The following is a 23,389-nucleotide window of genomic DNA, read 5'->3' on the forward strand; positions in this document are numbered from 1 at the left end:
CTCTCCGGAAGCAGCATCAGTGTGTATTTGATATCATTTCTATTTAAAAAAAAAAAAAAGAAAGTTCATGCACAAGATGAGCGTGAAGTCCACAAGACACGACACGACTTTTAGAGTCTGGAGGAGGAGCCAGCGACACATGACGCACACGTCTCCTCACAGTGGTCACAAAAGGATAATGTGGAAACTGTCACAGGGAAACCAGGATCTCTCAAGAGTGTTTTTAAGGGATGTTGTATTTCTCTTTTCCCCGCCCTCGTCCTCTTCGGTTTTCCTGTTTGGGTTTCAGTCGCTCTCAGCCCGTCGTCCTGGCATCTGGCTAACTGGAACGGCTTTGACACTTGTCACGGCAAAAATCGTGTCGTGTGAACTTCGGGTTAACTGGACAAACGGATGAATAACAGACGGGGGGGGGGTTGTGTGCGAGGTCATGCTGGCAGCACAGACACAAATACAAGTAAGAGCGTGAGCAGAGATCAGCAAACGTTTGGGCAGCAAAATGAGCTTGCAAGTCTTTTGAAGGAGCGACTTCCTACTTCTACAATATTTACTCTCTCGTCTCTTCACCTGTGGCCGAGTGCGGCGAGCTTTACTTCTATGTACATCGACGCCTTCATGACCATCGCTCAGTCTTCATTGGTCTTTTTTTGCAGGAAAATTCCTATTTGCTGTGTTTCAGTGGTTGTTGGTGGGTCTGTGGTTGGTGTGGTGGTGGCGACAGGTTTGGCAGCAATGTGGCTCATTACAATACGGTCGATTGGCTTTTGTGGCAGGCAGTCGGTCCGTCGGTGGTGGTGTTGGTGGTAGTAGTAGTAGTAGTCGTCGTCGTCGTCGTAGTAGCATTCTGCCGTGGTTACTGTGGCAACTCGGTGACGGGCCGCTTCTGTTTGAGCGTGTCGATGAGGGACAGGACGCCTCTCTTCACGCTGGTCGAGACGCGGCGGGACACGGAGTCGCCCCCTGGAGGCGTTGAGCTGCAGGCTTTCTGGGAGGGAGGACGAGCGACCAGACACTTCTGATACCGCAGCTGAGAGAGAGAGAGAGAGAGAGAGAGAGTTAAAGCTGATGCGAGACAGAGAAAGAAAAGCCTGGACTGGTGCAGACAGCGAGCTGTGATCAATATTAATGACTGATGATTCATGTCCCTGTGAATCAGTTTTACTGTGTATGTGTGTGTGTGCCAGAGAGAGAGAGATATATGATCAATAGTCGAACGAGCAGTGGACTAATCTCTGCGACTCTCACACACACACACAGCAGCAGCAGCGACAAAGAACCTCCACTGAGTTCCTGTGTTATGGAAGCAGCAACACCAGATTATGATTATGGACATTATCATGATGAAATAAAAACACTGTGTAGGATATTACCGATTTATTATTGTGACGAATCGTTCTACAAAATGTAATACAATCTAACGTCTACACCAGGAAACTCAAAAGAAAGGAGGCAATTAATGCTGAACACACTGTATTTTAATTTTACTTGTGCACATATTACACAAGAACACAGAGACTCGCTTTTAACCCTCTAATAACCATCGAGGTAACGAGGCTGCCTGGATTTACATTGATTTTATGGCTGTAGTATTGTCAAAAAATTATATTTCTCTGCTTTCCAGCATCCATCCACCTATGTTCTTCTGCTTTATCCTCCACATGAGGGTCATAAAGTCAATAAATGCTGGAATTTATGCTGGAATTTTCTGGGTTACAATACCGTTCAAAAGTTTGGGGACACTTAGAAATGTCCTTTTTAAAGGAAACAATGAATTTTTTCAATGAATATAACATTAAATGAATCAGAAATACACTCTATACATTGTTGACATGGTAAACGACTATTCTAGCGTCTGGTTTTTAATGGAATATGTACATAGATGTATACGGGCCCATTTCCAGTGTTCTAATGGTACATTGTGTTTGCTAATCGCGTTAGAAGGCTTTTGGATGATCAGAAAACCCTTGAAAACCCTTGTAAAAAATATTTTTTTCTAATCTTGACTATATTTTCTATTCATTTTCAATTAACTCTTTTGATGAATAAAAGTGTGACTTTTAATGGAAAACACAACAAAAATGTCACTTATCCGTGTATTTCAGCCCTCTGTGACTCACCATACAAGCCGCCTGAACAGCCTCAGACACGCTCCCGGCGTTGGGATCGCACCAGAACACGTGACAGTCGAATCGGTGGCCACCGGCGTCCATGATGAAGGCGAACGTGTGCATGTCGTGACCGACGCCCATGAACGACAGGAAGCGCACGCGACACTCCACCAGCACTTCTTCTTCGTCCTGGTCGGAGACATCGGTGTGTGAAGGTTTAGAGAGAGCGGACATGCACACATAAATACAACTCCATAAAAGACAAATTGCAATTCGAGTCGTTTAAATAGCAACAAATACACACAAGAAAAACGGCAGCCGTGCAATAAAAAGGTCCAGTGGAGCAGCAGGGCTGTAAACACCTTTCTGTTAGCGATGAAACCCATAACTTATTTAAATAAGGGAGAAAAAGCACTTTTATGTAGCCACATGTTCAAACACAAAATTCAGAGTGTCATTCATTTATTCATTTTTGACGAGGTAGCAGCTCTCTGACTCTCATTCAATGAAGTCTGTTCAAACCAAAGGACGAGTGACGTCTTTTGCTGTTTGCAGACATATTATACCCTATTTCTCCAAGTGAACCTAGCTCCCTGGTGTCCTAATGAACATGTCTGTGACATGCTTTGGTCCAAATACATTCAGGATGAAGCACCACAGCAGTTCAATCACCCTGCCAAAACAGCCCTGTTCAGAACGCTCCCTTTTGAGCGCCTGTCTCTTTAAATGCAAATGAGACACAGGAAACTACGTCACTGAGGCTAACGGCAGCTAACAGTTAGCAGTTTGCATTTGGAAAAGCCATCGTTTGCCGACTCTAGCCGGCACATTGCCATCGTAATACATAAAATGTAAATCCTCTGAGGCTGGAAGTTTGTGTAGAACTCTGTGCTGCACTGTGCAGCCAAGAATAGAACACTTTGCAGACTTCCGCTCTTCCGGATACTATCGCCCTCGCCTGCACTCTTGCGTTTTTTAGGGACAAAGCGGATCTCCGCGAGACAACAATTCCAGGAATGTCTCATTGTGACGTAGCAATGAGCGCGGAAGTCAACATGGCATGTTTTATCTCCTGTACTTAAGTGAGGCGGACCACAAAAACATGACTGAGTCATCTTTTTTCACATTCCAGAGTCCCAAATAGAGGTATTAAAATGATTAAAAAGTTGATTTTGCATAACATGAACAGTTTAAGTCATATACGTTAAAAGCGACTGTGTGTATAACCTTGTCTTTGCTGATGGTGACTGTGGCATCTGCCACATTGAGAGCGACTGGAGTCCAGTCCTCTCTGTTGGAAGAACCGATTAGACTGTCTATGGCTCCGTTCAGTATGTCCATGCCTGAGCCAGAGGATGGGAAAGAACAAAGCGATTATAAACACACGTGAATTCACCACATTAAACTTTTTTTTTTGCGTTGATACTGACCTATTGGTCTGACCACAGGCAGCATCCCGAGGTAGAGCACCTGGAAGTTCTGAACCAGCTCCATCTTTGGTGTGGGAAACTCTGCTGGGAAGAAGCGGCGGCACAGACACTTAGTGGATGCTCGTAAGAATTAAGAATGCACTTCATGTAGACACAAAAAAAACAACAAACAGTATCTGGATCCTCTCTGCTGCCTTTATAAAGGTTACCACATTTACAAAACGTTTTTTAATGATGGCTTTAGTACAGCAAATACATTTTTACTCGACAAATAAACAGTAAGTGGTGACTGGTAACTGTCACTGGTGTTTACACGATACTCACTGACATTTCTACAACACGGAAATTAGAGCCGAATCCAATACTAAATTAATCGTCAACTACTCATCGGCTTGAAGTTGTTTTTTTTTAGAGTTTTAGCTTCTTCAATGTGAACATTTTCTTAGTTTCTTTGCTCTACATAACAAAGAAATCATTTTATGGACCAAACGATTCATCGAGAAAAACAATCCTTAGCTGCAGCTCTAACTGAAATAGCAACTTCTCTGTAAACTGCAAACCACCGATGAAGCTCTCGTGTCATCCTGACTGACAGCTGACCGCGGTGATAGGACATCAAGAAGCCCAGCGAAGTGTGAAAGGCAACGAAGAAGACGAGAGGGCACTCTGCGACGTGAAAACATGTCACTTTTCACATTCGCTGAAGGAACCTGAAGTAAAGTATGCATGAAGCCCTACCTTGTAAGGGGAGATCTAGACCTGCCTGCATCCTGTCCTGAAGAGAGCCTCCTGCCATCGCTTTGGCATTCTTTCTCTCTGTCATAATCTGGAGGAAAAAAGGGAGAAAGAAGGAGGAAGAGAGAGAGAGAGATGAGGCATGTGGAAATGGATGCAGGATTTGGTACAACACAGTAGAGACAGAGAGGAGGAGGAGGTGAAGAATGTGCAAAAGTGCAAGAGGATGAGGGAGGTAAAAGACGATAAAAGAATATTTCTCTCCATCTCCACCTCTCTCTCTCACACACACACACACACACACACACACTTTAACCAGGTCACATTCCTCTTCACAAAGCAGGGTAGAAGTGTTTCCTGCAGTGCTTCTCACAAGGACGCAAGCAAACACAGAACCAGACGCATAAAGGCAGGGAAATCATTCACATTCTCCATCTCTATCCCTCTCTCTCTCACACACACACACACACACACACACACATTATATAACATAGATTACATAAATTATACATGTCCATAATAAGAGAGTTTGTCACTGCGCGTCTGCATCGCAGCAAACTCCATTTGTTCGCCTTGTACTGCGTTAAATCTGACACGAGGATCTATAACATTGGTTTACAGGTTATTCTTGAAGTTAGAGTTTATAAGAAGCTGTTAATAAAGATATAAATGGGTTTTATTGGGTAAAAAGGAGAAGTCAAGTAATTAATAATTAACAGTTCAGTGAAGAAATCAGTGAATTAATTGGTTTGGATACTAGCCAAAAGAGTGGACAAAAAATACTTTTATTTTTTACTTTCCAATGTGAAGTTTCATTATTAGAGGTCACAAATTCTTACACTCAGTGGAACTGTAAATATGATCAAACAACAGAATGCCCATAAGCACAATTTTTTCCAAACTCCCTGGCTTCTAGGGCTGGGCGAGTTTGGTAATATCCTGATATATTTAGGCTGAATAACGATATACGATATATGTCCCTGATATTTTTCCCCGCAAAGCGAGAGCTGTGAAATGAAATGTTTAGTCAAAGTCAAATCTAAACGCAGGTTTCTTCACCTGGTTCAAGAATAAATCCTCAGCTGTTCAAATAATAAAATGTAAACTGTATAACAACAGGAGTGTCTTTTTTTAAATCAAAGCTCCGCAGGGAACTATATCAATATATGCGGTATATATGGTCTAATTCCATATCCCTATCGCCCAGCCCTACTGGCTTCCCAATTCAGTGCCCTTGCAACACAGTGAAAGTTATTCTGAGTCAAACGTGGCCTCATCACGTCTCCACTCTCAACCACTCACCCGGGAGCAGATCTCATGCAGGCTGGTGGCGATGGCTTTGGCTGGCGTGTCACAGCGGAACACATGACATTTCAGGATCCTGGTGTTTTTATCCCTCGCCACATATGCAAAGTCCCTGTGGGAGGGGGAAAAAAAACAAACGGTTAATAATAATAATAATAATAATAATAAAGAACATGCAGAGAACGAATGATAATACCAGGAAGGGTGAATGATGACAGCAACAGAGTTTGCTGAACTAGTTCTAGTACGACTTGGATGACGGGGCGTGCGTGTGATTGAGTGTCAGGAGAGTGACGGCTCTTGGAGACGAGATGAGCGATGAACTAACCTTTGACGGTCTGATGAAAACAGGCGTGTACACACACACACACACACACACACACACACACACACACACACACACACACACATACACACTTGCAGGTCGATGGACCAGAGTGATCAATAGAGCAGCGTGATGCAAGAGGGAGCTGAACAGAATGACAGCAGGGAGGAACTTTCCCCTGAGCCCACTGGAGCCAAGAACAATTTAACTCCACCGAATAGAAGTAATGAAAAGGAGAGAGAGAGAAGAAAAAAAAAAGCGTAACGACAGAGGAATGAAAGAGGAATGCAGACATAGGAGTGAAGTAGAAGAAATAGCTGCACCAAACGCACACACACACAATCTACAATCATTTTAAAAAGCACATGAACCCAATCTAACGTCAGTATTCCAATAAATGCCACGTAACCGGGCTGAGAGTTAGAGCGAGACCCTCGGGGAAACTCCTGAAAAATCTTATTTGTGCACTTTATTTACGTAGGTGCATACTTAGAAAAATTGCTTGTGGACCGAGACAGGAGAGGTGACCTTCATTTCCTACATCTTCTGAAGAGAGCGGTACAGTACATCGAGGTTGAAAATGAAATGAAATGAAAAACATCGGAGACTCGGAGGAAATTAAAGAATAAGAAATGCTCAGGAGGAACGTCGGGGGGATGAAGAGAAGGAATGTGTTTACCTTTCTCTGTGTCCGAGGAAGCAAAGGGAGGAAAGTCAGATCGTTAGTAGAATTAAAAAGGTAAAATGACCCAGTGACATACATGTACTGAATTAACCTTGAGTGACATATTGATTTCCTTATGTATATATGCATGTGAGTTGACAGGCTGTCGCTCAGGTCAAACCAACCCTAGAGGTGGTTTTAATGCATAGTTAACCTTGGGAGTCAAATATGGAAAAAACCTGACAGAAATTGAAGTTCAATTTCAACAAGTAACATTTAGCTGCTGAGGAGTTTCTAAAAGTCGCACTGAAACTATTTGCTCGTCGAGAAGCGTCTGGGACATTTACAAGGCAAATGTGAAATACTGGGGGAGGACGCCGAGACGCGTAAATGGCGACATTCTGCATGATAAAGATAAAAGCGTTAAGTTTGACGGCAGGGTAAAACACCCCAGATGAGGAGGAGCGATAAAAGTCATAGAGGGGAGGGAGGAGGGGAGGGAGGGATATCTCATTCTGAATATAATATCATCGCGCGGCAGCAGCGGCAATGAAAATGTCAAGGTTGCTGTGGGGAATCCGTAATCTCTGTGGTGGTGGTAATGGGTTTTGTGGCACACATGGAGAGGCCACTACAATCTCTGGCACAGGTGTATCCAGAAGGATGTGGGAGAGTGAGAGAGCTATAAAACAAAGAAACCCTGCTTGATTCAACCATTTTTTGAAATAGAAGCAGATTTATAAATTAATTAACCTGTAGATTATTTTACCGATTAATGCACAAGTGGTTTAAGTCCATAAAGTCTGTAAATTTCCCCATTGTGAGACTAATAAAAGAATATCTTATCTTGTACAATGACAGAAAACTGTCAAATATCGATTCCCAAAACTCAAAAATGATCTTATTTAAGATAGGCAGCTATCAAACACGCACACAGGGGAATCAATTATCAAAATATTACTGAATAAACCAGTAATCAATGAATTATCAATGAATCCTAGTGTCCCTACTATAATATTAACACATGCTCGCTGCCTCCAGCTCTCTCTCAGTCATATTTAAAAGTCCAGCAAACCATAAATAATAAAGGGAAAAATGACATAAAGCAGATATAAATGTTGCATTGCTGCACACACGTCTACACAATACATAGAAAAGAAGTTTTATAATAATAAAAAAAAACACAGGGTTAATTTTGGATGCACATTCAGCATAAAGGCTGTGAACTGCTGCACATTTTATTGCTCAACACCGCTCTGGGCTGTGTACATCAACCATGTACATGCTGTTTTTTTTACTCCATTACTGCATTATATTTCCTTTAGAATTAGCACATCAAAGTTATACACTTCACCCGAGTTCCTGTACAAAAACAAAATTATCTCCTCGGCAAAATCCGCTACAGCCTCAACAACGCTCTCATCGGGGGGGAATTCAACATTTTTCCCTGCTACTTTATCATCGAACACAAGCACCCACAAGTGAAAGTAAGAGAAATATAATAATAACTGTACTCACTGATAGTTTTCCTGTGTTTGGCAGGTACTCCTCTGTTAACACGCCACACTACGTACGATATACACGAACGCACTCCTCAACCTGTCTGCTCCACACACAGTGAGAACTAACCATACCTCCCCCCTTTTTTGCCAGCTTCATACCCTTGTTCCCTTTCCCCCTCCCTCCCTCCCTCCAACCAAAGCCTCTCCTCCTTCCCTCTCCGCCGCCTCCTCCTCCCTCTGCTGCAGCTGTGGTATTCCCACTGCTCTCACTCTCCTTTTATATGGAAATTGTAGAAATAAAGGTTACGCACAAAGGAAAATACACATTTGCTTTATCCGGCAGTATGATCGAAAGTTAAGGATATACTGTAGAACCACTGCATGTTTGTGTGTGTGTGTCAGTGAATGAGGGATGAGAAAGATCCCTGAGGTAACAGATTTCTGCAGGTCTGCATATGCCAAGAGCTTTTAGCATCGCCTCTTCTCCTGAGTGCACTCAGTGTGTGTGTGTGTGTGTGTGTGTGTGTGTGTGTGTGTGTGTGTGTGTGTGTGTGTGTGTGTAGTAGGCGAGTGAGGACATCGTTTCATTCAAACCTATTAGGTTAGGGTTGGGCATTTAATTGTGATGGTTAAGATCAGGGTGAGGGGCGAGGGAATACATGATGGGGCATGAGTGTCCTCACTAAGAGAGCCATACAGGAACGTGTGTGTGTGTGTGTATGTGTCGGCTCCAATTATATAGCAGCTCCCACCACAGTCAACATCACCTCCCTGCGCCTGATAACCCACATCTCATTGTCTGTGCAGCAGCAGTGCAGGGCGCCCTCCACTGGTTGTCCAGTGACACAACAACACAGTGTATTTGTTTATTTATAGATTTGGTTTTAGCCTTTAAAGAAAATCTTCCTAAAGCTCATCAGCTATTTACTATTATATTTTCCTTAGCAGTCTGACACTGTTGTTCCTATCTTGCCATGCGTGAATATGTCTTTGGTGAAGCTGAGGTAAGCTGAGGTGAAAGTGAGGGGACTGTCCGTCTCCTTTTGCGCTGATGAATTAATCTTTCAATAGCATCCCCTCCATCATCAATCATTAACTCGTCCATTCTAGTCGAGGGCCACCACGCCGCCCGCCTGTTCTTACACTGACCTTTCGTGTAATGCACCATCCACTTGATTTACACCAGTCACTGCTCTATCATATTAATAATTCAAAAAACAAAAAAAAAACACTTTAACAACAAAAGCAAACAAGACCCGGTAATGAGTAACGACCCAGATAACAACGCTCCGTTACACATTTTCACACTTACTCAATCACTATTAAATCAAAGGCACACTAAAGAACAAATACGTGATTTAGTCACTGACCTGCCATTGTCCCGGCCGACGCCCCACACCCGGATACTCGCGATTGGCTGGGAATGAAGCACACTGCGGTCCATGGGGTCAACCAGGTTCAGCATGTTATTTTCCAGCACCAGATACATGTCCTTTCCCTGAAAACACACACACACACACACACACACTTAAGATCTCATCAGAAAAAAAAAAAAACGCAATACTTATTTGCTGCAGGGCAAGATGTTACAAAACAAATGTTCGTCTAAAGGTCAGCTGCTTTCTTTTCACTTGTATATGATGTATAAATTCCTGGGCGTGTATATATGGTGTGTAAATAGGTCCTTTTGGCTTTGAAGGCCTGTAAATAAATGATCAAATGTCTAAAAAGGGAAGAGAAACAAAGCTCTCTCTCTCTCTCTCTCTTTATTCTGTCACTTCTCATTAAACACAACCACCGCAGAGAGGAGACATTGCTCTACTTTGCTCTCTTCATCTCTCCCTCCTCTTTCCATCTCTTGACATACATTTGGGAAGCTAACTTATGTCGCTCTTTTCTCTGCTCCACCCCCCGCAACTTAATTTATAGCCTGGAGTTTCGTACACCACCACCACCACCACCACCACTCCTTCTCCACCATATCCTTTACCCCGCACGCCGTACGACAACACTCGCTCCGATCTCACCTCTCCCCAGATGCCGACGGTGTCTCGGATGTCGTTCTTGCAGTAGGACAGCTGCCTGATGCAGTTGTTGACGGCCACGCTGCTCTTTCCCGGAGCCAAGTCGTCCTCAGCCATCTCCACCCATCCCAGAGAGCGCACTGCAAAACACTGAGGCGGAAACACACAAAATTATCATGTACATCTACATAACTATAGAATATTAACAACAGTTTACACGAAGCAAGCAACACTTGCACACTATGAATCGAGCCAACAAAAATGACCACATTTTTCATTTAATCATTCAAAAATAGTGTATTTTTTTGTTTGAAAATACACTTTTTGTTTTCTCTGACTTTGCGTTCCCTGATTTGTTCTTTGCGCCATGGATTTTTCTTTGCAGTTCTGACCTTTCTGGCCTTCTGGTGCCTTTAGTGTGGAGAGGATTCATATTCATACTCCTGTGACTTGTGTTGACTTAAGACACTGCATTAAATTCCATTCATTCGGACAGAATAAACAAAGCCTAATTCCAAACTTTAACCCTAACTAAAAAATTTCTTATTCAAACCATAACCTGACAGAAATTCTAACCAGTTCTTAAGAAATTAGATTCTAGGGCCAGTTTTTTGGTCTGTATAAGGACTACTGGTCCTGAAAAGTCCCAAATACAAGCAGGTGGTGGCAGCTACACGACACACAAACTATGCAACCTTGATTTCATTTTATGCAAATCACACAATTTGAGCTGAAAGGCCTCTGTGTTCCACTTATCCGTCTTCCAGCCTTTGAGGTTGGCGCTGCAAACTGCTGATGGAAGTCGGTCTTGTGTATATTTAACTCCCTTAACTTAAGCGTTTCAATCTCGATACAGGAGCGTGTGCTACCAGCAGACCAGATGCTCTGACTGTAGAGTCTATGTTTGGTGTCTGGTTTTCATCACAATGTCACAGTCGCTAAGGATTGTGAGTTTCTGCCAGACAAACACACACACACAGAGCGAGAGAAAGAGGAGGGGGGGGGAGAGAGCAGACCGCTAAATCAGCACCACGTCACCAAGCCGAGTGTTGGCTTCGAAGTCTGATATGGAACGCTTTCAGCCATCTGTGGGAATGACATTGTCTCACACACGCATATAGGAATGTATTTTAGCCATCTGCTGCAGTTTGTGACAGAATTAAACCAAGCCAGATTAATAATTAATCCATTTTTCAATTTAATTAATTGGATTTTGAGTTGGATCTTTGGCTTTCATTTGCTGTGCTCGGTGTCAACCAAACGGTCACGGCATTCTCCCGAGTAATGTTTTATTGAAGCGATGCTTGATTAAATGTCAAAATGTCTCATTTGAATCTCGGGGAGGTTTGGATGTTAAAGAGGACAATCAATGCACCAATGTGCAGCACTGTGGAACTGTTCTCATCAGTCTCAACACTAGGGGGCAGTATTGCTTTAGATTCTGGAGCAAAGGCAGCCAAAATGATCTCATGCACAACAACGGTAAACAAACAGGCTGAGGAGGACATCAGCACGCTCAAAAAATGCAAACACCATCTTAATGCAATTAGCCGCTTCCTTGATACACAACCTTTTCAAAGATGTTATTCACACATACACACACTAGTTTGGCACAGCTATTCTTCTGAGGACACTGCATTGATTATTCGTTTGGACAAACGTTAACCAGTTGATGCCAAACCTTAAACATAACATGAAATCTTAGCCCTTAACTTAAACAGTTCCTCAGAAAATAAGGTTTTGTTCTCCAAAATCAGTGTTTATGCCAGTAAATGTCCTAAATAGACACACACAGTCTGGTTTCCATGACTTTGGGGAACATTACACTGACTTACATTCATTTCTTGGAGACTTAGATTGCTACTAGCTTACTGCTCTTAACCCTTACCTCATCCTGACCATACAACATGTCCGCCTTCACCTTAACATGTAAAAAAAATGCTCCTTTTACCTTTGTTTCTGGGTCACTGTTAGCATTGCTCGACTCCTCCTCCTCGACTGCTGGACGGTTCCTGAAAAAACAAACACACACAAGTGAATAGATAAATATATGAAGTGATGAAGGGAATACTGGCTGGCAGCAGCAGTGAAAGATTAGCCGTGTGAAAATATTACCATCACAACCATTAGCTGCTGCTGCTGCTGTGTTCAGCACATTCTTGTCCCGTGCATGAACCTCCCAAAGCTACAGTCAAGTCATTACACTAATAGTGAACATAGAGCCATTTCCTGAGTGGACAGACAGACTTCCTGCTTTGCCTGACTCTGATTCAACTCTATCACTGATTACACACAAGATTAGACAAAACTTAAAAAGACAGTGTGTATCTTACCTCAGCTTGAGCGACGCATACCGGAGTGTAGCTCCCTCAAACTCTTTCAGACTGGGGTCAGGGTTCACCGTGGCTGCCTGTAGATCCTGTCGACATCACACAGGTGACATCATCATTAGTGCAAAATACAAAAAACAAAAAAATGACTCAGACATTTTTGGCCAAATGAGGTCCTCCGCCTTAAAGCCCCTTTCACACGTGTGAACTGTTAAATAGCTTATTATCTCACACTGAACGGACCAAAATCTGCTAACCCTGCTTTATTTCTTAACTTATAATATACAGTACCGTTCAAAAGTTTGGGGTCACTTAGAAATGTCCTTATTTTTGAAGGAAAGGCACTTTTTCAATGAATATAAGATCAAATTAATCAGAAATACACTCTATACATTGTTAATGTGGTAAACGACTGTTTTAACTGTTTTTCATGGAATATGTACATAGGTGTGTAGAGGCCCATTTCCAGTTTTCTAATGGTACATTGTGTTTGCTAATGCTAATCATTTGCTAACAAGCTGAAAACAGTTTTGCTGGTTCTTTGAGGAAAGCAAAGTTTGAATAAAAATCATTGTTCCTAATCTTGTCGATGTCTTGACTATATTTTCTATTCAATTTGCAACTCTTTTGATGAATAAAGGTGTGACGTTTAATGAAAAACACCAAAAAATGGTATTGTTGACCCCAAACTTTTGAAAGAACTTTGTGCAGCAGTGTTGCACAAATGAATGACTTAGTTGTGTTATTAGTCGCTGTTATAGACAGGTGTTTTACATGAAGAAACAGTCATCATTTCAGGGCACTGGTGGTGACGTCACTGCCCTGAAATGATGACATTTCTATGTTTTTGTTCTTTATTTTTGTGGTGAAGCAGTTAGAAGTGATCCAGATGGAACGGACATCAGTTTTTATGACTGTAAGATGACTGTAATTCAAATTTTGTCCTTCTTTTTTGTGTGATTTCGGTTATTTTCTGATGTGGAATTTTTCTCTTCCACTGTAATTAAATATCTGTCACAACTTACAGGACATAAGACACTCCATAATACTCCTGTGTTTCAACGCCAAGTGGGAGAGGGGCTTAAAAGACACACCAGACATTAAAGCGTAAACATTACGACCCCCACGCAGTATATGCAAGAGCATGCATCCAAGTGTGGGCAGAATCCCCCTTTGCTTTGATGGCACTGGTGCGTTATGAGTACAATATGATGGTGCATGCTGCATCAAGTACAGGAAGTGGACAGGCAGTATATACACAGAGTCGTGGTGTGCAAACACGTTGAGGAAAGATATACAATGTACAGCCGGTTGCCGCTGCAGCCACATAACAGACGTATTCTGATATATCAGGTATGACAAAAGTGCAGTTACTGTACATGTATGTGAAAGCATCAGCCGCACATGCTTTTTATGCACAGGCAGTGGATTTCTTGCTGCATAAACGCACACACACACACACACCCGGCAAGTGAGCGAAAGAACAAGACTCGTCGATATCGAGCGCGTCATACTTGCCTTCCACACCTCACTATCAATCTTTCCGCCAAAATCACTCCACACCTGTTTCTACATATAGCGTTATAACAAAAAAAAGTGGGTGGGATCAAGGATGAGAGGGAGGAGGGGAGGTAGAAAGACAGAACAAGGCTGTTAACCTAACTATGTCCACGACACACTGTGGAGTGTCTGTTGCAATAAGGAGCAAAACATTTCACAGCTGAAATGGAGAATTTAAAGTGTTTTCTGTCGTGTTTTGCTCAACTTCACAACTTAAGAATCTAAATGACTCTCGATTAGTAGTATACGAAGGGAAAAAAACAGACAATCAGTTCTTATTTGAACAGTGACACCTTCAAAACAGATTTGAAGTAGCTTTCTGCTTTATCTGTGAGTGTGTTTACATGCACACTAAAAAAAACGATTACTGGCAATGATCGGGTAACTGGAAAAAACCGTTTAAGGTGTATACATGTCTCTAAGAAATCAGATTATTGACAGAAACCAAGGTGTGTTAAACAGGTTTTTAAAAATAATGAGTATCGGTTTATTCCATTTACATGAGCACTTGTATAACCAGATAACTATAAAACCCCGATAATAATCGTTTTTTTTAGTGTGCATGTAAACGCACTCTGTGAAAACGAAATTTCCAATCCTTTATGTGGCATGTCAACAATCATACGGAGAAAGTAAGAGAAAAATGTAACTAGAGTTGAAACGATCAATCGAATAATCGGTTTGGAGCTTTTTTTCATGATTAAAACATGATTTCTGATTGTTTTAGCTTCTTAAATGTGAATGTTTTCTTCTTTTCTTTGCTCCACATGACAAAGAAATCCTTAAAAACTCAATCTTTTTTGGTTTGTGGACAAAACAAAGACATTCGAGAACATCGTCATTTGCAGGTTTGACAAACACTGATCAAGGTTTTTTAAACATTTTCTGACATTTTATGGACCATACACCAAATAATGCAGCTCTAACTAACTGTTGGAAGAGAAATAAATGCCATTATGAGGCTCTCACTTTGGTTAATTTACTGCTTTAGTTATTCCATTGTGTGCATTAGGCACCATTTTTACATGATTCTCATTTTTATTTCAAATCCAAAACAAATACATTTGTGACTGTGCAAATATTAAATGCACTGCATGTGATTAAAAAATGGACATACACATCATAAATACAGTAATACACACACGCTGTCATTGTGTTACTCACACACGTGTGTACACATAAAAAAGTAAATTATTAAAACACATCTCAAGGCTACAGGAGGTGAGGGAAGGTAAAGTGGAAAGTTTTAAAGTCGCCTCACCTTGTCGTCATCTTCATGAAGCTGTGAGCGACAGTCTTGGTCAGACGCCCCCTGCACGGAAGTGGAACGAGGCTACAGAAGAAAAAAGAAAGTGAGAGAATAAGAGAGAGCGGTGAAGCATAAAAAGAGAGAGAGAACAAAAATACAGACGTGATCTGCAGGTCAGTGCCTCCGGATAGATCCGCCAACATCAGTCCATTCTCACGAGATCAATATTTTATCTACACCATACTCCTCTCTATAAATCTCCTTTCCCCTCACTCTCTCTATCCATTTCCCTCCATCATTCTGCATGATTGACTGATTGATTGACTCGGTGTTCTTGTATTACTGTATTAGGAAGCCAGACGCGGGTTATTGATGACCACCTTCTCTGCCTCACTCCCTTTGTCTTATCTCGTCTTCCACTAGCTTCAGTCACATAAGGTACATACACTAGTGTTCAAAAGTTTGGGGTCACTTAGAAATGTCCTTATTTTTGAAGGAAAAACACTTTTTTTCAATGAATATAACATTAAATGAATCATCTCTAAACATTGTTAATGTGGTAAACGACTATTCTAGCTGCCAACGTCTGGTTTTTAATGGAATATGTACATAGGTGTATAGAGGCCCATGTCCAGTGTTCTAAAGGTACATTAGAACACTGGACCTTGTGCAATGATGTTAACACAGCTGAAAACAGTTTTGGTGGTTATAAAAATCATTATTTCTAGTGCTGGGCACTAGGTTAACGCACATTAACGCGCACGTTTCCATGACGACTGACCGGAAAAATACGCGTGTGACGGCATGTTTAAGTGCCGTGACACCGGAGTCCAGGCACTGTTTACCAGTTAGCTCTGTTAGCTGCAATAGCTCGTTTAGCGCCGTTAGCACGCCTACAGTCGAACTGGAGCGGTCTGTTTATTAAACGAAAAGAGCAGCGCTACAAATAACCTGTGTACCTGTGTACCTGTGTACTGCGTATGTGTGCCTCTGTTTTTAAAGTTTAGCGTTACTTTAGAGACTCATTTTAACAACCCAGAGTCACGTTTTCTAGTCAGTCGTCATGGAAACGCGTCATGTGTTAATGTGCGTTAAGGTTGACGCCGTTAACCGCTGTTAACACGCACAGCACTAATTGTTTCTAATCTTGTCAATGTCTTGATTTTCTATTCATTTTGCAACTTTTTTGATGAATAAAAGTGTGACTTTTATGGAAAAACACCAACAATTTGTATAGGTGACCCCAAACTTTTGAACGGTAGTGTATAACCACATACTGTTTATTGTACAATAATATATAGTCACGTTCAGAGATGCATCCACAGAGATTGTAGTTTTTTTTTGTACTTACAAAGTAGCAGCTGTTGACAAATCCACACGTGGGAATCGTAGACTCGTGAGAGGAGAGAGGCTCCACTGAACTGTCGGAGGTGGTGCTGCCCGAACGTGTCGACGCCCTGAAGAAAATCTCTGCCTGGCAAGACTATACGGACACATGGGAGACAAAAACATGAGTGATTAGAAACTGTGATTATTCACTTGTATTACATTGGATTAGCAGCAATTTGTGGTTTTCAGGAAAAGACTAATACCAAGACTTTGTATTTAACACAACTGTTGTCAATCTGTTGTTTACCTCCGCCAAGGAGGTATACGTTGTCGCCTGAGTTTTTTTGTCCGTCTGTCTGTTAGTTAGCAACATAACTCAAAAAGTCACAGACGGATTTGGATGAAATCTTCAGGAAATGTCCGCAATGGGTCCAGGAACAAATGATTACATTTTGGACATGATCCGTAGATCACTGGTTACAACACTCGCTATCTGACCCAGGCGTGCCGGCAGGATGTATTTTGTAGGCACTGCCTTGGCGGAGAAACACTCACAAACTGTCACATCAACAGAACGTATACATTGAAGGTATGCACTTCAGTCAGATCCTCACCTCCAGATCAGGAGTGGGTGAGGGGCTGAGCGAGCCCTCAGAGTGTTTACGTGCTGTGACGGTTGTGTGGTCGTCTACGGTCTGAGGCTCGATCTGACCGGGAGGAGCTTGGCGGGTCGCGGGTCTCTCCCACTGGGTGGTACCTGTCGGAATGTGCCAGTAGTAGATACCGGCCATGTCTGTGATCTTCTTCCATCCTGGAGGAAGGTCCGGGTCCGTCTGGAACGACTGCTCGCTCCAGATATCTGGTAAAAAAGACACAATCAGAACACTTGATTCATTTTTCTGTGAGAAGAAATCTGGCCTCGGTTGAAGGGAAGTTAACCCTCCCATGTGTATACACTGAACAATATCAACAGCTGACGGGGATTACGGGCGTCTGCTGCAGCTGTCTCTGCACAAGTTGTGACTTTCTCCAGACGACAACTGTGTAAAACCTATTAAGCAAATGTTTTTGCATTTGTTTTGCACTGCTGTATTTGCGTAACACCTGTACATGCATCTTAAATATTGTCAGATTAAAATGACACACTGACAAAAAACTCTTACCAGAAATCCAGCATCTTTGTTGTTTTTTATGTTTATCTTAGACCCTACATGCGTTTAATAATTACTTAGACTTTCCTTTAAGCATTTCAAAATGAAAACAAGTATAAACACATTTAAATCCAGATAAGCACTCATCATTTAAGTGTGAAATAAGAGAATAACACAGTATCGTGTCAAAATTGTTGGATTACCACTACAACTGTACTGTACTATATTACATTACAAGCACATACCATGCTTTCTGTGTAAAAATGCCATAGAAAGCATGGCATGTTGTCAATTTAGATAAATTGAAAGTGACATCTCTGAAACATGAACCTACTGTACAGTGATGGCGATTAAGAAATTAGCATTAAAACTCAATTCATAGTGTTAATAATCTTATTTTTACATTTTAAGCTATACTATTTTTAATGTATTGTATGTATGTATTTTAAGAGAAGAAGCACATCATTTGATCAGCTGAAGTTTGCATGTTTTGATGTCACAGAAAAAGAAAACACAGAAAAAGAGCAGAGCCAAAATGTACAAAAGCATTCTTCACGTAAGCAGCAGACGTCCCTCGAGGCTCAATCTCTGCTTCAGAACAAGCGAGTGTGAAGCAGCTGAGCCTTCTGGGAGTCGCAGTCCTTTAATGGGCAGAAAATAGGTCACAGTCAATAAAACTACAACCGAGAGAGAGAGTGAGAACCCCGAGGGTGTCTGTGCTATGAACGAGGGGGAGTCTGATGACTCAGAATATGCGCCAGCAAGAAACGATCAGAGATGCGTGTGTGTACAAACAAAAGACGAGGGGGCACTGACAGAGACACACAAACACACACAGCTCTGAGGTCATGAATGTCACCCTCTGAAAGTGTGAGCCGACACGGAGGCTAACGGTTAACATGCTCTTCGGCAGCTCATGGAAATGTGCCACGGCAGAGCTACGTAGCAGTAAGCCTGTCGTAGCCTCGGTTAGCATGCAGCCCCATGCCAGAGCAGAGTTGAGCAGAGGGGGTGAGGGGGGGAGGGGCGACAGCAGTGAGAGCTTTAGGAGCAAAACACATAAACACTCAGACACATGTGCTCTCTGACAGACGACACCGCACATACATCATCACCCCTAAATGCATGCATGTGCACAAACACACATTCTCATTACATGCACAAATATAGCATGTAACCACAGATTCCTCTGTCAGATATTATGTGAATGGTACAAACTTCATCACAGAGTTGGAAAATACACGCATACATTTCTGCTTGCATGCACACACACACACACACACACACTCACACAGACAGACATGCTCAGACAGCGTTTAAAATTCAAAACCCAACACTGTCCCTTGCAGCCGACTCTGGCCGATGCACCTACCCTCGTAATTGACAATCACAATAGCCAGCATGTAGTCTTTGCCCAGCATCATAGTGAGCTGCCTCTCATACGGCAAAAACACGGTAATGTAAGCAAAGAGAAAACCCCAGACACAGAGAGAGAGAGAGAGATGGGGGAGGGAGGGAGACAGAGAGAGAGAGAGAAGGGAGAGAGGAGGACATTCCACAGGGTAAGTGGAAAAAGAGAGGAGAGTGAGAGTGATGGAGACACATCGAGGCTGAGAGGCATGAGAGGACGGGAGCTGAGAAGTGAATGAGAACAATAGTGCAAGTGAGAACTCGGATAAAAGGGGAGATAAAATAATGTGGAGGTAATTTTGAGTACATGAGTGACAGGAAGAGGAAGAAAGGGGGGGGGGCTCTACATGTGACTGACCAAAAAACTGTGTTTGTTTCATGTCACCGTCCTCTTTAAAGTCGATGTTAAGCAAACGCAGAGATTCTCCTCTTCTTCACACATTATATAAGAGTCTGAGAAATGAATCCTGAAGTAAAGAAATAAAAAACGGTTTCCCTCTCGTGCTCTGTTCTGGATTTCTGTCTAAAAACATGCACTCGTTTCAAGCGAGCTTAGCCGATACTACGCATGACGTCGTCAGACTGCCGAACAATGCCGAACTGTAGATCCGTTAAAAAAGACTTAAAATCCTGAAAACGTGTGCTAATCTCCAAAATTTAGCAAGAAAATGCCTAAAACTGTTAAATATTGTAATATAATATATCGTTTAGCGACAGCACTGCCAGAAGCTGCCGATCGCGAGCTGCATCACGACCCCTGAACGATTCTGTGAACAAAATCTTTGAACGACTCTTTTCAATTAATTGATTCTAATGATTCAGTTACACTGAAAACAACTTTACAAGTCACTAGTTTGTGTCACTAGTCACTAGTTTAATGCAGCCGTGCAGTGGTGACTCCGCCTACGTTGAAGAGGTACTATAATTTGTAATGTAACTATGTCATCATTAGTGTGTAAGTGTGTGTGGCAGCTCCCCCATCGTCTCACAGCAGTGTTACCAAATTTAACATGACATGAAATCTAATTTTTAATCACTCAGGGACTCTTTTTTTTATCATTTATATGAAGTACACTAATGACCTTCCCCAGCCCTGTGTGTGTGTGTGTGTGTGTGAGTGCGTGTGTGTTGGCTCCTCGGTGTGAAAGCAGTGTCGTATTAGCCCTCTAACCCACAACTTCCACACAGGAATCTGACAGACACCTGGGAAAACAACACGGCTTTGTCAATATTAGACGAGAGAAGCAGAAAAGAGGACGCAGCAGCGGCACTGAGGACAAGGAGCTGGCGTTCCATTAATCCGACACCAACGATGCCAATACCGTGATTAGCGTCTCCTCACCGAACTCCTCTGAGGACAATATGTCTTCAGTTAAGACTGCGCTGGTGTTAAAGTCTGCTTTTTGTCCCCATCTCCTCTGCTTATCAACAACACACGCATACATATTGATCCACACAGAGAGAGAAGCCCTCCCTTTGAGAGTGTTACGACCTCAAAATGGTGCTGCAGACGAGCAGAGATGAGTTTCCAAGTGTGAGGAAATCGGGGACAAGACAACACATGGAGAGTTAGTTCTCCAGTAATACTTGCTCGGGGAATTCAGAGTAAGTAAAACAATAACAAGGCTCACAAGCTCACAGCTCACAGAGGATGGTTTACAGCTGAGTTCATGTAAAAGTTGGCTGCTCGACATGAAAAAGATGGGTTTCATATGACTTGAGAAATTTTAAAAAATGATCTGTACAGAGCAGCAGAGACAACAAGCCCACAACAAAGAGAGAAATATCTGAGCTTTGAATTGAATCAAATCTGTAGAAACAATAAAAATCAGTTTTATATTCAGTGAAGTCATGTACCGATAAAGAATAAAGAACTAGGAGAATCTAAAAGAACACTATGCAAAACTAGTTTTTCTAATACAGCCAAAATGATTTGTTGCCGACAGAAGAATGAAAAGCAGCTATTTCACCAAATTAAAACAAAAAATACTTGCTTCCAGCTAATGAATTGTTGCTTTATTTGCCTTATTACTGTAAACCATGTATTAATCAATTACTAAATTAAGTAATCGACTAAACTTACAAACCAAATAACTTATTGATTAATGGAGAAAATAATCAACAGATGAATCATTAAAAACTTTTTTGTGATTATAAAGTAAAAATGGTTACGTTTTTCACTACCAGACTAAAGATAATTGAAGATAAGCTTTTACTTTAGCAAATAATTTACTCATTATCACCATATAAACAAGCTTCAAACACCAAACCCTAAATAAATATATATGTGATTGTGCATGGATCTCACTCAGTTTAAAGTAGGACATCAAGCAAAGCTTTAGAGACAGCTACAAATATACAGAACATGAAATACTGAAGGTCCACTAACCTTAGACCTAAAAAACTACTCTATTCAGGACTTTTTAGGTGTGTCTAAAAATATTCCTCCTCAAACCCTGTATTGATATAAAAAACAACAGCAGTGCACTTTATCAACAGTTTGCCTGTTCACTGTGAGCGACTGCACCTGCTGATAAATGTGACTTGATGCAAAAGCCACACACAGAAAACATCCGTCACTTCATTTAAAATTCCCACAGATGAGGAAATGAAGTCGAGAAGAAGATAGAGACCGGATAGAGGAGCAGACTCCTGCTGTGAGGCTGCAGGTGCTGCTGATAAAGAGGAAGAGAGGAAGTGGAGGACCAATGCTGCACCAGCTCTCTGTTCATGTGCAATATGTCATTAATCTGACACCAAAATGGTGAATATGTTGCTTCTCTACATGTTACCAGAGCATCTATGTTCTTAATATTCTGTAAAAACACTGACAAAACTGCACAAAAATGAGTACATGATACACAACAGGACACAGCTGATCAACACTGCTAACTATCCATGAGGTTACAAGGGCCACTTCCTGTCCCAGAGGGAGTCTGGGAGATTTATTCGTGGCCGGGGTGATTGTTATTCTGTTCCAGCAGAGTCTCACGCACACTGGGACGCCATAAATGGAAACATGTTATCAGCAAAGAGGGCAGTAAAAGGCTCTACATAGGAGGACATGGGAGGATTTAAACAACAAGCCGCAAGATTCACATGAAAACAACAGCAATGTATAAGTCAATGGCAATGGCTGTGAAGTGTACTGATGTAAAGCTTTGCAGTGTGATTTGTTCAGAGTGTGTGTTTTACCTGTCTCCTCTGGAGAATTGCTCTCCTGGGACAGAGTGGTCCAACTCAACTCCTCGTCACTGGGATTCAGATTCTGGATGCGGTTCAAAGCACAGTCTGTCTTGGCACCAGTCCTTCTGTCCTTCTTCGTCTCCGGAGAGGAGGAGGAGGAGGAAGAAGAGGAGGAGCCTGAGGCCACGGAGAGCAAGGGCATGTCCTCTGGGTTGGCGTGCCTTGGTGGGGAGGGAGGAGGAGGCACGGGAGACTCCTTGCCTGATTTGAGGAGCTTGATGTTGGAGTGGAGGTCAGTGATGAGTTCCAGGCCCGCGGAAACTTTCTGGTTATTCAAAGAGGAATCGCTTTTCGTCAACAGCGGCTTATTCTCCTCGTCTTCCTGGTCCTGGATGACCGCGTCTCCATCGTCCTCGATCTTCATCTTGGAGATAATTTCCTTTTCGGACAAAATGCTGATGTCATCGCTCTCCTCAGCCTCAATGTTCAAGTCAAAGCCCGAATCTGTCGTGTTGCCGTTGAGCTGGATCTCCACAGACACAGAGTTTATGTTACAGTCTACGTCGGATTCGCTTTTCTGCTCGGGCTCAGCATCGGTGCTGGCGTCGACATCTAACTTGATGACATCGTCCTCTCGGTCGTTATTGGAGAGAGTGTGGCTTTCGCGCTCATCTGCGGTGTTGACATTGAGGTCGTCCTCTAAAGTCTCTGAATTACACTCCAGGCCTATCAAGTCAGAGCAGGTTGTATTTTTGTTATGGTCCTGGCCGGCTTTACGAAGCTGATTGACGCCGTTCTTGGCTAGTTTGGGATTGTTGGGGGTCGAGGACTGCGACGGGGAGGTCGGCGGCGATGGCGAAGACGACGTCGGCGGCACCGCTTCTCCGAGGCCCATGGCAGACTGGATACTCGTGAGCGCATACTTCTTGCGACACTTGGGAGGCGTGGCCAAGCCCTGTTTGACGACGTCGCTGCTGAGGAGCTGGTTGTGTGAGGAACGGAGGCTGAGCGAGGTGGGGGGCGTGGCAGCGGGGCCGTTACGATTGGTCACGTCCACGGACATCATCCTGGCACGAGACAG

The 23,389-nt window shown here is 42.5% G+C and overlaps 1 protein-coding gene across 1 annotated transcript; it reads right to left on the minus strand.

Annotated features, from left to right (window-relative positions):
- Positions 1-729: 729 nt before the first annotated feature.
- Positions 730-23,389, minus strand: apbb2b (amyloid beta (A4) precursor protein-binding, family B, member 2b). Its single transcript, XM_083909057.1, has 15 exons — positions 22,318-23,389; positions 17,176-17,420; positions 16,584-16,715; positions 15,245-15,316; positions 13,942-13,992; positions 12,427-12,512; positions 12,045-12,105; positions 10,097-10,243; positions 9,440-9,567; positions 5,576-5,690; positions 4,277-4,364; positions 3,539-3,619; positions 3,336-3,451; positions 2,118-2,297; positions 730-1,027 (listed from the first exon to the last, which is right to left on the minus strand). Exons 1-15 carry the CDS (start codon positions 23,372-23,374, stop codon positions 854-856), a joined length of 2,733 nt encoding a protein of 910 aa, XP_083765183.1. The 5' UTR covers positions 23,375-23,389; the 3' UTR covers positions 730-853.

Source organism: Microchirus variegatus, assembly GCF_963457635.1.
Source record: "Microchirus variegatus genome assembly, chromosome: 23".
Lineage (NCBI taxonomy): Eukaryota > Metazoa > Chordata > Actinopteri > Pleuronectiformes > Soleidae > Microchirus > Microchirus variegatus.